General features: G+C 62.5%; 1 protein-coding gene across 2 annotated transcripts in view; it reads right to left on the reverse strand.

Moving 5' to 3' along the window:
* Positions 1 to 13,754, reverse strand: part of SKI (SKI proto-oncogene) — a 60,865-nt gene extending 47,111 nt beyond the window's left edge. For both annotated transcript variants that reach the window (XR_008616966.1, XM_028487965.2), the window contains exon 1: positions 12,748 to 13,754. Coding sequence is in view for 1 of the 2 variants with exons in the window: in XM_028487965.2 (XP_028343766.1) it covers positions 12,748 to 13,716 (969 nt within the window). In the remaining variant the exon portion in view is untranslated. The remainder of the gene's footprint in view (positions 1 to 12,747) is intronic.
* Positions 13,755 to 14,020: the final 266 nt, after the last annotated feature.

The raw sequence follows: 14,020 nt of genomic DNA on the forward strand, positions 1-14,020 counted from the left end.
GGCCGCGTACGGGAAAAAAAAAAAAAAAAAAAAAAAAAAAAAAGAATCCATGCCCCTAACCACTAACCCCTAAGCTAGGCTGCCTCTCTAAGTTTCAAGAAACTTCTACTTGCCCAGAAATACCAAAAAATTATACTTACTACTACTTGCACAGAGAAGATGGGGGCGGGGGGGGGGGGGAGTTAAAATCAGATCCAAAGACAATGATTTCTGCTTCACTGGGGGCAGTGAAGAGGCCGGGGAGAGCCCTCTGAGCACGCTTTCCAAGTCCTTCTTTTCTTTAACCCAAACACAAAGAGCCACCCTCACTGCGGTCACTGCAGGCCACGCCCAGGTCCCCACCACCAGGTCTTCCTTTTGAATCCAGCCAGTGGCCTCACCCCACCCAGCGGGCGGACCGGCGGTATCTGCAAAACAACAATCAAGGACCCTCCTTTCGAGAGCCAACGGCGGGCTGCACAGCCCCACTACCACGTCTCTCATCCGTAGTCAACAGCTAAGACAAAGCTGGATGGAAAAACAGACGGTCACCTCGGCCCCCCAGGTCCAAGCCCGCACTGCAGGAGGCCAAGACGGGGGCGTCTGGAAAGCAAACATCGGGGATGGTCCCGGTCATCAGCTCAGGCAGTGCAGCCCCGGGGCCGGGGTGCAGGCGGCCTGGCCAAGGCCACCACCCAGGCCCCAGGGGCCACCCCGTGACCTCAAGGCCCTTCGGGGCTCCAGGGAAGGGATGCCACCCCCCACCCCAAGCCTCAGCACCCACACCTCCGCAAGGTGGCGGAACACAACAGCAAGTGGCCCACCCAGAGGACCCGTGTCTCCCGGGCCCCCTGCTACCGTGGCCTCCTGAAACCAATGCCAAACTAGTGGAAATCACGGCCGGGGACCGGGCTGGACCCAGGGCCACGAGAGGGGCACGGGTGCCAGTCACGCGGGAAGCGCTGTCCGGAGGTGGCGGGAGGACACCGAGGGGCCAGCGGTCCTGGGCTCGGGCTCCTGGGCCCCCAGCTGTCCTGGAGCCGAGCCGGGTGGGACTGCACGTCCACACGCTGGCCCCCGAGCTCGGCGTCGGCCCCCCAGCTGCCCGGGAGCAGCTCTGACCTTCCTCCTAGTCTCCCGGGAAAAGTCAGCGTCCGGCCAGCGGGCACTCCTGCCCCGAGCTGCCCCCAAGCTGTCCAGGGCAGGGGTGGGTGTCCGCCTGCTCTGGGCCCAGTGCGCCACCCACATCTGGTGACACGCTTAAAAGGTGGAGACGCGGTTCTCTGTGTGGGGAGAAGCATCAGTTTCAGAGTCCATCACTTCCCCTTACCAGAACTTTCTCCAGAAACTGGGGCAGGAGGCGGACTTCACAGAGAGAAGACAGCCTCACGCCAGGCTCGCTGGGCTGCCCCTCGGAGCCTGACACGCTCCTGCCCTGCGCCCTTCCCCACCCCGGGCCGAGGCCCGGCCATCTGTCCAAAGCCTGGCCCCGACCAGGGCGCACGCGCAGCAGCCTTCACAGAGGCCTCCCCAGGACGAGAAGACGGCCCGTGGGCAGAGCCACCCCCGGCCCCTGCAGGCTCTCTCCCAGCCCCCACGAGCCAGGCACAGCGCGGACGCCCCATCACAAACGACGTCTGCATCCAGGTCCGCCCAACACGCTCCACCGTGAGACTCGCCGGCAGCCCCTCCTCCAGCAGGTCACCGCCCCTCCCACTGTGCCCGGCTGCACCCGAGTCTCTGAGGCACGCGGGGTCTCCTTGTACAAAGATGGGTGTCCAGCCGCAGTGACAACAGAGGGGTGACTGAACCAGCAGACAAAACATCAGACTCCAGAGAAGGCCGAGAACTCCTACAGCTGTACAAGGCAAGACAAACAGCCCAGTTCAAAAAGGGCAAAGGACTCCGAACAGAACTTTCTCGAAGGAAGACACCCACGTGGCCAACAGGCTCACGACAAGATGCTCAGCATCACTGATCATCAGGAAACACAAATCAACAGCACAGCGAGACACCACCTCACACCCGTGGCCGCCATCAGAAAAGAGAAACCAGTGTCGGCGAGGATATGGAGAACCCGGGACGCAGGGGCACCGCTGCTGTGGAAGACAGTAAGGAGGTTCCTCAAAAAGCAGACACAGAATTACCGTGTGACCAGCCATTCCACTTGTGAGAACGTGCCCGACAAAACTGAAAGAAGGCTAAACCCATTCACAGCAGCACCATTCACCGTAGCTAAAACATGAAAGCAACCCAACTGTCCACTGTCTGATGACGGATAAACAAAATGTGGTCCATCCATCCAATGGAGTAGTATTCTGCTTTAAAGGGGGAGGAGATTCTGACACCTGCTCCAACGTGGATGGACCCTGAGGACACGATGCCGAGGGAAATAAACCAGACGCAAAAGGACAAATTCTGTGTGATCCCGCTTCTGTGACGTCCCTGGAGGAGCCACACTCACAGAGACAGAAAGTAGGAGAGTGGGGGCCGGGGCTGGGGGAGGGGTGGGGAGTGAGTGTCTCATGGGGGCAGAGTGTCGGTTTGGGAAGTTAAAAAAGTTCTGGAGACCGGATGGTGGTCATGTTTGCACAACAGTGTGAACGGGCTTAATGCCACTGAGCTGTGCACTTAAAAAAAAAAAAAAAAAAAAAAAGTGGGAAATTTTATTGTACATTTATTTTACCACACACACCAAAAAACCACGTATAAGGAGAATTACAGAAAAAAATACTAAAAATAACAAAATGGCCGCCTCCATTAGCAAAAAAGAAATCGAGAGCTATTCACCTCTCACATTAACAAAGCTATTCTGAATGACGGTAACCTAACGTTGTGAGAAGGTAGGAACGTGGGCGTGTAACTGGCAGGCTGTTTAGAGAAAGAATGTTGGTAACAAAATCCAGAGCCCTTAAACAGGGCCTGCGCCCTGCGGGGGTCAGAGTCTCCTGAGAAATGCCCAGGAATGTGCATGCAGATTTAAGCACACACAGTCACCCCATGCGACCAAAGATGCCCCAGAAGTATAGAGACACACCGTGTGCGTGAATAATTAAACGAAAGAAACAGGCCAGGGAGCCCGCTCTGAGCCACCAAATCTCCTACAAGAATCTCACCGAAAGTCCCAGGCGTCTGAGGAGAGGCACTTGCGGTGACCACTGATCTGAGCCACCTCAGGACCCAGGCCCTCCCCTCCCCTCCCCACAGGGGCCGGTCAGCTGGTACAACCGTTTCTGAAAACAGCTCAGCATGACCTCTGACCCAGCACAGCCCGTGCTCCAGACACACATGCACACGCTTGCACCAAGGACACTCCACACTCCTGTTTGCAGGCGCTCCCAAGTCCATCGACACAAGAGTGGGGACAGGCTGGCGCGCGCCCAGCAACCCAGCCAGCAGACCGCGCGACAAGGCCCAGGTGAGAGCCAGCAGCCTCACTGGACACAGGTCCAGACACAGGGGGACGTTCAGGATGGTGTCCTGGGTGGGGCAGGAAGCAGCTGGCAGGTGTACGTGACTTTCCGTGCTACCATGCGCTGCCGTGCTGAGGTTTCTGCGAGGGATCCGTGGTAAGACGCTCCCTGAAGCATCACTTGTAATAACAAAAACATGGCCCAACCCTCGGATGCAGAACAAATGCCAGGACCTTCAATACCACGGATTACTCGGAAAAATGCTACGTGGCTGTAAACACGCACAGACGTGCACAGACATACGTGCACACAGGGGCGTGTGCCCAAGGGAGGGCTGTCACCCACTCGCAACAGCGGCCCCGGATCCTACAAAGCCCCCGCAGGGGACTGCGTCTGAGACGGCGGGGATCCGAACCCAGGCCGGGGACCGGCTGGCGTTAAGACATTCTCGACGATTTTGTTAGATGCGCTAATGGCAGCGTGGTGGTGATTTTCCACAATTCCGTATCTGTTAGACGGATCTTGAAACACTTAAACATAAAGTGAGATGACGCCTGGGATCTGCTTTTAAAGAGGAGGAAGGAGCTAGATGAAACGAAACGAGGAACACGATGGCACGTGTGGAACCGGGCACGTGGCTGCGTGAACCAACCTCCCGACTTCGGGGCACTCTTGAATCTCACAGTTTATAAGTCACAGACACGTCACCACGGCACTGAGAGACAAGCGCCGGTCCCTTCAGGCGGTGGGCCCTGCTGGGCAGGACTCTGCTCCACTCACCCCGTAGCAGCAAAGGCACAGGCCCAGGCGGCCCCAGAGCGCCTGCGACTCTCTCGCGAGCCCAGGCACGGCCCGCGCCCCCATCCCCCCGCCCGCTTGCAGCCGCCGCGGAACCGGGCTGTGGGGCTGCCCTGCGGAGGCCCGGCCACAGAGTCCTCAGCCCCGGGGCCCCAGGGCCTCCGGCACTGGGATGCACGAGAGAAATCGCGCCGCGAGTGTTAAGTGTTTAACGGAACATTTAAAAGCCTAACTACGTACGTGATGCGTGCGAGGACTCCAGCTCGGGTAGTTAAATCCCGAGAGGCACTAAAAACCACAGGAGACGCCCCAGGTGACTCAAGACCACCTCAACAGCAGCAACAGGAAAATGAAAGCAAGTTCTCCCCAAACAGGAGAAGACTCCAACACGGATCCAACAAGAAGAGCAACATGCCCCAACCTCCCCTGCAGGACGCCCGCCCCGGGGCAGAGACTGGACGCATCGTCGGCCGGCAGGCAGGAGGGGAGGCCTTCTTTCTCGCGGTGGGGAAGGAGCGCGATTTGGAATCCCCGGGCCCTCGCGGCAGGCAGGGATGCCGGGGACCCAGCCCGCAGGGGTGCCAGCGCCGGGCAGGGCGGGGCGGGGGCCGCGGCCTGGGTCCTCTGCAGTCGCACCCATCAGCACATGGCCCGGCCCGGGCTCCACTGCAGGTGGCCGGACCCCGGCTGGGAGGAGGGTCCTGAGTGTCCCCCACCAGGGAGCCCAGGACCCCGCACGGCTGCCCGGGCCACGCGGAGCACAGCTTACCTCCTGGAGTGACATGGGGCCAGCCCAGGGCCTACCTTGGTCTCACAGTCTAAAGAGCTTTATAAACGCAGAGGAGACCCGCTAGGGTCAGGCAAGCTAGGCGACACTTATTACATACAAGGATGTTAAAAAAAAATCACAGTTTTGATAGTTCTGCAAAAAAAAACTTAGCAAATTTACAACAAAACTGTCAAGTAATTAAGGCTAGGCACTTCACACATGAACTTAAACTGCTAATTAAAATCCCCTCGCTTAATTGACTACATTTGCATATCATTCAACTTGGGAGTATAATTTTTTTAACGGTTTGGGCAACGCGGTTCGAACGCCAGGAAGCAGGAGGCGGCAGGCCCAGGTGAGAGCCAGCAGCCCCAGGCGTGACCAGGGAGGACAGGGCTGGGACCCCCGGGGCTTCCCGCCGGGCCTGGGGTCCCCACCCCAGGTAGAGGAGGAGGGCCAGGCCAGCAGAGACCCCCCCGCCCCCAAGGCTCCCCCCTTGCAGCCCAGCACCTCTGCCTTGCCTTGACCTCCGGTGGGGAGGGACCAGGGCTTCCAGAACCACCCATGGGACACATGCACCTGCCCCTCCTCCAGGGGCAGCACGGCGGCCCCCCTGCCCCATCTGCCCCAGCTCCGCCAGGGACTCACGAGCCTCACTTGGCGGCGGCCGGAACACGAAGCACCGGGGCGCCGAGGCCCCACCGTCTCAAGGGCCCGGCCCGCGCCCAGTGGGTCCACGTGAAGACTGTGCACCTTGCCGTCCACGGCTGGACCCGTGGGTCCCCGTGTGAGGCTCCCCAGCCGCACGCAGGGCGAGAGGGGGTCCGCAGGGCCGATGGCCCACCCCTCTTGTTCCAAGGGTGGAAGGGCAGCAGTGAGTTGATCCAAGAGGAGAACGCTGGGCAAACAGGAACGCGTCCACGAGGATGGGCAGGAGGCACCACGAGGGCCGCGGGAGACCCACCAGCACCGCCGCGAGGACCACAGCGGCCCCGGAGAGCCAGGAGGTGGCTGTGAAGGCAGCGCTCGCGGTCACTGCCGCTGCCACGTGGGTGCCTCACCCACCCGCCGGGCCTGAGCCATGAGCCAGGGCCACGGGAACATGAAAGAACCCTGAGGTGTCAGAGAACAGACGTGGGCCCAGAAAGCTGGCCACTCACAGGCCCAGTCACAGCCCCGCAGGCCGTCCAGATACCCTCAGCCTCAGAGCCAGTTGGGCCACCGCCTCCTAAGGGCTCGGGGCCCGCTTGGCTGTTGGTAGCCGGCGTGGCTGTGACAGCCCATGGATGTGGAGGTGGGCTCCCGTGCTGGGGTGGTTTCCTGCACACGAAGCAGGACAGACCCTCGGCCCTCCCGGAACACGCTACGTGGCCCAGGAGAGGCACAGGGGCGCCCCTGCCCAGCTGGGAAGAGTGGGGTGCGGAGAAGACCGTGCCGCCAGGCCCAGGTGTCGGGCAGGTCCCCAGACACCAATCACAACCACCTGGCTCCTGTGACGACGTGGCCAACAGCTCCTCGGGGGCTGAGGGAGGCCAGCGCGGGCACACAGGACCATCTGACACCCAGTGGCTGACCCCAAAATGCATCCATCGCCCCCACCTACAGTCCTGACATTCAGCCCAGTTCCACGCTGCTGGCCACGTCGCGGGGAGCCTACTTTCAACAAGAGACGTTCCTTTCAAAGTAGCCCACCAGCGTCCCAGCGGGAGCCACGGCAGGGCCGACACCACGCGAGGCCTGTCCAGGGAGAGCGTCCCTCGAACCCCCCACGCAGACCCAAGCAAGTGTGAAGCAAGGTGAGGACGCCCGACACCTACAGGACAGCTCTGTCCACTCCCGGGAAAGCTCCCCACTATCTCCTTTTCTAGCCATCGACAGCCAAGCTGCCAGTAAACCTTGACGATTAGTGATTTCATGCCTCTATGAGTCATTCAAGGAGTATTTATCCCAGGCCCGGAACTGGGGACCCAGCCGAGACCAACACCCCCCCCCGCCATGAAGCCGACAACACAACCACAAACACACAACCCCAGAGCCGGCCGCAACAAGGGCTCCCCGGAGAGCCCAGACCGCGGGGCAGGCCTGACCGCTGCGGGCTGCACGGCCCACAGAGCCACGCCAACTTCCTGAATTATCTGTAGCTGCAAAATCAAGAAGTCGCAGTGTTCTTTGAGTCTTTCTAAATCAAAAACGTAAACTCAGAGGAGACACAAACGCCAAATACCCGACAGCGTCCTGTCTGCTCCCCAGGCCGTCCCACTGCGCTGAAGTAGGCGCTTCTACAAGCCAGCCCTGCGTTCACAGAAGGCAGCATCAGAGCTGTGGTCTGCTCCCCACCTGCCCTGGGGCTGCATGGGGGCCCGGGCCACGCTGGCACAGGTCACACCGTGGACACACATGCAGCCCAAGGCCCCGCGCACCCCACTCCACTCACATGGACACACGGACGCCGTTCGCAGTGCTAACCCAACTCCGACCAAAACCAGCGTCAGACCCCACCGCGTGGGCCCCACACTCCCAGAAACGACTTCCCGTCCCTTCTCTGAGGCTCGGATCGGCCCTCGTTAACCCACGGATGCGTGTGGCCTGGAGCCCCCGCCCCGCGATCTCAGGGCCCAACCCCCCTGGACTCACCCCATCCCCCCGTGACCAGTGGGCAGGAGGGAAGGAAGGGCCCTCGGAAGAATGAAGCCTTCTCCCTCTCCCGCAGCTCTCACGGATCTTAAGGAAATAATTCAGCCTCTGTATTTTAACTCAAAACAAAGAAACTTCTAAAAAACATTTCAGTTAAAACTTGCATAATTCTTCCAGTGGAGAAATCCTCCCCAACTTTCGCAATCCTTAGAAAGAGACACATTATTGCTGCTTGTGTAACAGTCTCCGGGCCACAGAGAGTCCAGCCGTCGGCCACGGACACCTCCCGCCAGACAGCCGGGGCGCAGGGCCCGGAAGCACCGCCTCCCCCAGGCCCTCCTGGCGCCCAGCGGTCACCCTCCCCAGACTTCCTCGTGGGCCTCGCCTGGCATCTCAGACAGACGGTACCCAGACGCGCTGCAAGGAAGCGTGGGAGCCACTGGCTCTGCTCTCGAAGCCCCGCACTGACTGAGGGGTCCCGTGGGGCAGGAGGGTCAGAGGCGAGGGCCACTCAAGGACCCTGCTGCCCCCAGAGACGAGGGCCCCGCCCAGCTCCAAAGAGACGTCCTGGACATCGGCAGGATGGCCGAAGACGGGCAGACGTGGCCCGCTCACTGCACGGAGACTGAGGGCCAGCCCCCCACACCTTCCCTCCCTCACACACGGCTGACCACAGGGCTGAGGGCAGCAACCAGAGGCTCCTTAAGCTGCTGTTTCCCTTTTGACAAGGCCCCGGCCTTCACTCTGGGGCCATTGCGCTGAGGACCAGACCGACCCGCAGACCCTGTCCTCCTGCACGAGGGGCAGGGCCCATCCAGGAGCCTGGCCTCAGAACATCACCCGACGGCACCCCGCCTTCTCAGCTGAGCATCCAAAGCCAGGAAATCACCATGGAGCCCCATGAAAAACTCGAACAAAACAAGTGGACAAAGGGACAGCCGAGGGACTTCCCTGGCGGTCCAGTGGCTAAAAACGCGCTCCCAATGCAGGCGGCCCAGGTTCGATCCCTGGTCGGGGAACTAGCTCCCGCATGCATGCCGCAACTAAGACCCGGCGCAACCAGGAAAAACAGATAGATAAATAGATACCCAGGGAAAGGAATAAATATCTTTAAAAAAAAAAAAAAAAAAAGGACAGCCAAACCTCTACATCTATGGCCAAACCTGACAGCATCCGGTGAGCACAGCCCCCCACGAAAGAGGAGTGCCGGGAAAGGCACGCTGGCCAGAGCCCCTTCCAGTCTGTCGCACATCGCCGGTTCCGTTCCCTCCCGTGGCCATTTCGGCTCGAACGCACAACACGCAGCCCGCCTGGAGGCCCAGATCTCCCTCCACCACGGCCACAGCCGATCCCCAACAGAGACCAAGAGACTCGACGCTCCTCCACGCCAACAGCCCAGCCGGGCCTCTACTTTGAGAAAACACTGCTCTCTGACTAGAGAGCCGTCGTCAGCTGACGCGGGGAAACCGTTCCAGCGCTAGGAATCGAGACAGACCGCACCGTGGACGCTCACACCACACACCACGGCAACCATCGGCCCACGAGCCCCTGGCGTGCAGGCAATTCTACGAAAAAGACTCCTGCAAGGACTCAGCGTCTGAAGGACAGAGGCACAGTGAGCGAACACCATCCCCGGTCTCCAGCCTGAGAAGCGGGACCCCCCCGAAGGCACGGCAGTTCCCAGGAGCCTGTTTCTTAACCACACAAGGACCGGCCTGGCTCCAGCCCCAGGGAGACGGCACACCCCACTGCCGCCTGCTCGGCCTGCGAGGAGCCCTCCCGCGGAACGAGGGGTGCGTCCCAGGCAGCAGCCAGGCTGGCAGCACCAACGCCCCGCCGTGACTAATAGCAGCCGTACCGTTAAAACACCAGTCCGGTTTGGTTCAAACGCCATCAGATAAGGGACAGAGTCGACTGGGCAGAAGAAAGGGGAGGGGACCGCGGGAAGGCTCTGAGGCCCCCATCTCCTCGCCACACGTTCCCAGCAGCAAAAGGACACGTCCTCGCCCCGCCTATGACCTCATCACTTAAACAACCCAAAAAACCACTGCCAACGGCCGCTACTTACTACAGTCCCCCTTTCACAAGTGAGGAAACTGAGGCAAACTTGCTCAAGGTCAGGCAGCTAGTGGGGAACGGAGCGAGGGACAGGGCGAGGACCTGGGAGCAGCCCCGTGGGCTCCACGTTCAGACCCGCCCAGCACGGGACACCAAGGACAGCAGCCAGGGCCCCGGCAGCCCCGACAGCAGTGGGATGGCCGAGAGCACGTCCCTGGGGGCCCCGTGGCGTGGGGGGCATCACTGAGAGGGCCCCGGCTGGCACACCTGGACGTGCCACCTTCAAGGGTTTCCGGCTCAGGCTGGAGCCCCGCCCCCCACTCGGTCCCACGCTGGGGCAGCCACAGGGATTTTTGCCGCCCCACCGTGGTCAGGCCGCAGGCACAGCAGGGCAAGCAACGGCCATCGGGCACCAGGACCCCACGAGAATCCCTGGCCCCTGCCCACTGCTGACGGCAGAGGACGCGGGCCTCCGTCTGGCAGGAGACCCGGGCGACCCCTTGGCCCCCAGCACCCGGAACGCACTTCGGCTCACTTCATGGCCCCGGCACCCAAGGCCCCCACAAAGAGTGGTGCCAGCACACTCTTTGTTCCTTTCTGCCCTCGGCCTCGGGAGATCAAAAGTATTAAAATAAACTACGAGAAACGTGAAGAAATCAAAACACAACCCGTAAATAACTTGTCAAGCAGGGAGGCGGAGGAGCGAACAGAGGCGGGCAGGGCGCCGGGGAAGGGTCTTCCCAGGAAGCTTCTTCCAGAACAAGCAGGGTCTGGGCAGCCATGGGTCCCCCTGATCCTGAGGCTCAGAACCCCTCTTCTCAGGGGTGGGGTGTCCCTGGCATGTAGACAGGCTGTGCTGGCGACTTCTGAAAAGGACCACGCACCCCAGAATCCCTAACCGCATGGTCACAGAGACAAGGCAGTGAGCCGAGTCCCAGGAACAGGATAAGCGGCCAGGCCAGCGGGACAAGTGCCCCCCGAGGTGGAGGAGTGGCAGGAAGGCACAGGGGCGCGTGAGCGGCCAGCCGGCCACACGGCCGAGGCCCGGAAGGAGGACACCGGACCGCCGGCCCCTACCACCGCTGCAAGGACAGGCCGCGCTGACACTTCGGCCTGGGGACCCCAACCACTTACAGCGATCACATCTTCGTCATCACTGGGGAGGTTTTTTAACCGGTGAATGAGCTTTCTGAGCTGCGCTGGGGGGAGCACAGAGGAGAAAGGGTGGTGCTGACCATCTGTTGAAATCACCGGGCACGAAAGCACCCTCTGACCTCTTCTCTGGGACTGTGGCTCAGGGGACGGTCCTGCCTTCTCACCTGGCAGTCCCTGCGCCCACAAGCTGAGCCTACGGACACCCACGTCCAGAAGAGCAGAGCCTGCTGCAAGAGGGCCGAGGCCCGGGCCTGCAGCTGCAACAAAGAGCCCACCCCAGGAAGACAAGCACAGACATACACGACCCAGATTCGGACACAGACACAGACACACACCCTGTCAGATGAGCCCCTCTGCCTTCCACCCTGGGGTAAGTGACGCACCATGGCTTACCCACCACAGGCTTACCCAGTCGGCCAGAACCCACCACCATCTTGCACACGGGGCTCCCTCGGGCCACGATGGCTGTCGAGGGGGCGGGCACCCCAAACAGAAAGGCCCCCAGTGTGCAGGGAGCGCCCACCACGCCACCCAGAGCCAGCTCCCAGTCTGAAACGAAGGGCCCGGCCGGGATCCGCCGCCGGCCGTTCCCATCAGCACGCTCCCCCACCAGCGCTGCCCCCTCGGACTGTCCCTCCCGCCCAATCCCAGCCCCACAGTCTGCAGACAGCTGCCACCTGGGCGCCAGCCTAGCCAAGGGCAGAGACACCACAAATCCGCGAACGCAAACGGTGGCCCCCTCTGAGCGCAGGCGACAGGCCCTCCCTTCCCCTCCCCTCCTCCGCTCCCTGAGACTCTGACACTCCGCTGGAGGGGCGCCCAGAGAAAACCGGGCGGGAGCATCTATTCACAGATTTGGAAAAAAAAAAAAAAGTTTGATGCAATAGCTGAATTAATTAGGCCTCCCAAGAATAGCTGAGCCAATGCAGCATTCTGTGTGTGCAATTTAATAAGCCTGGATATTTAAAAGAAAAGTTACAAACACTCGAGGAGAGGGAAAGATGTCACAGAAAGTTAGCGTGGACCCCACTGAATGGTTTCGGCGTCGAGTGGCCCGGGAGCCGCCAGGCTGGATCACACAGATCCTCCGTCTGGCAAACAACGGGGCCTAGGCCAGCGGCCCTCCCCGCCGCACCCTTCAGAGTTTCAGAGGGAAGGAGAGAAGGAAACGTGCGCGTCCGAAACAAATCGCAGGCCGGCAGCTACCCTGACACTCGGGGCCCCGGGTGCCCGCTGACCAGTCCCCGAGCCCAGGGCCAAGTGGCCCTCGCCCCCGCAAGGGGGGACTCTGGGATTCACTCCCTGGCAGGCCAGGGCAGACACACAGAGCTGGAGTCGCCGAGTCTCGGCCCCCTGCCACCACGGCCCAAACACCTGGCTTCGGTTTAGTGTCTGTCTCCCAAACCTTCAAGACACAAACACGCCCTGCCCGGCCAAGTTCTGCCTGCTAGGACACAGGGGCAGGCGCCCCTCTGTGTGCCAGCCCGGGAGCGTTAAGGCCAGGGCAGGTCCCTTCCGCCAACTCGTCCTGGACACCTCCTTGGGCCCCAGGAAGGCCTGGGCTGCCGGCTCCAGCCTGGGCCCGGCAGGGATCAAACTTCCCAGGACTCAGGGCAGAAGAGTCTGAGGTCGGAAGCCTGCCCCTCCCGGCGCAGCTGGGCACCGGCTATGGGTCTCAGGAAGGCTTCACCCACCCTGGCCTGCTCTCGAGGCCCCCAACCAGGCAAGCGGCTTGTCCTAGGAGTCGGACGGGAGGACCTTCCTCCCAGCTACAGGGCCACCTACGGGGACGCCAACGCCACCCCAAATTTCCTTAAAACCAAACCAAACCCTGAGACGTGTAGGGGAGGCAGAGCCCCTGACCCAGGAGGAACCCCCACCCTCTCCGCAGCCCGCCCTCCTACTCACTCCCCGGCCCCGGCCGTGGCGCGGGACACTCACCCGGGGCACCCGCCGCTTGTACTTGTTGCCGTAGTCGAACTTCTCCTTGACGTCGTCCAGACAGCGGCCGAGGCGCGCCTGCTCCTCCTTGCCCGTGTAGTCCTGGCTGAGCAGGATGTAGGCCCGCCAGTTGGCCGAGTCGAAGCCCCAGTGGCAGGTCCGGTTCTCCAGGGCCTTGTGCGAGTGCACCACGAACTTGTGCGGTGGGTACATGAGGCGGCAGTCGAGGCACTGGATGCAGGCGGCGCTCGGGCTGTTGTAGAGCTCGGGCACCAGCAGCCCCTTGCACTTGCCGAAGCACTCGTGGTACACGCGCACGCTGCGCTCGCTGAGCTCCAGGCCCAGCGCCAGGCTGGCCGCCAGCTCCTTCTTGCAGGGCGGCGGGTAGGCGCCGCCGTACAGCAGCGCGTTGCACAGGCGCTCAGCGTCCGTCTTGGTGATGAGCCCGCACGAGGGCGCCGAGAAGGGCAGGATGCCCATGACTTTGAGGATCTCCAGCTGGTCGGCCGTGCAGCGCGAGCAGTAGATGTGCAGCTCGTCGCACACCGAGTTGATCTGCTGCAGCGAGAAGTCGCGCAGCACCGAGTTGAGGATCTGCGGCAAACAGAGGCGCTTCTCGCCGCCCACCACGAAGCACGAGATGGTCTCGCCCTCCAGCACGGTCTCGCAACGCTCTGTGGAGCGGTCGGACGGCATGAAGAAGGGCCCGGGCAGCACGGGCGGCGGCGGCTGGATGGTGGGCAGGTGCAGCACCGGCGGCGGCTCGGCAGCCGCGGGCACCGGCGCCGGCACCGCAGCCGCGCCCGCCTCCTTGGAGCTCTCCTTCTTGTAGGCCTCCTGCGCCCAGCGCGCCGAGAAGGCGGCCGGGCCGCCCAGCGAGCTCATGGAGCTCAGGTGGAACTGCTCCAGCGTCTTCTGCAGCCCCGGGTGCGGCTGGAAGCCGCCGCGGCCGCCCGCCGCCGCCTCCATGGTGCGCTCCGGCTCCCCAGGCCGCTCCCGCTCCCGCGCGCCCGGGCCCCCGCGGCCCCCGCCGCTGCCCCGCGCGCCCCGGCGGCGCCCCCGGCCCCGGCCCCGGCCTCCCCCCGCCGCCGGCTCCCGGCCGATCACGGCCGCGGCCTCGGCCTCGCCCGGTGGAGCGAAGGGGAAGGCGGGCGGGGCAAAGGGGTCCCGCCGCTGGAGCCCGCCGCCGCCCGGGCCCGGCGCCACATCCACGCGCCCCGCGCCGCGCCCGCCGCCGCCGCCGCCGCCCGGGCCCCCCGCGCGCCCCCCGCGC

Source organism: Physeter macrocephalus, chromosome 3, assembly GCF_002837175.3.
Source record: "Physeter macrocephalus isolate SW-GA chromosome 3, ASM283717v5, whole genome shotgun sequence".
In the NCBI taxonomy this organism is placed as follows: Eukaryota; Metazoa; Chordata; class Mammalia; order Artiodactyla; family Physeteridae; genus Physeter; species Physeter macrocephalus.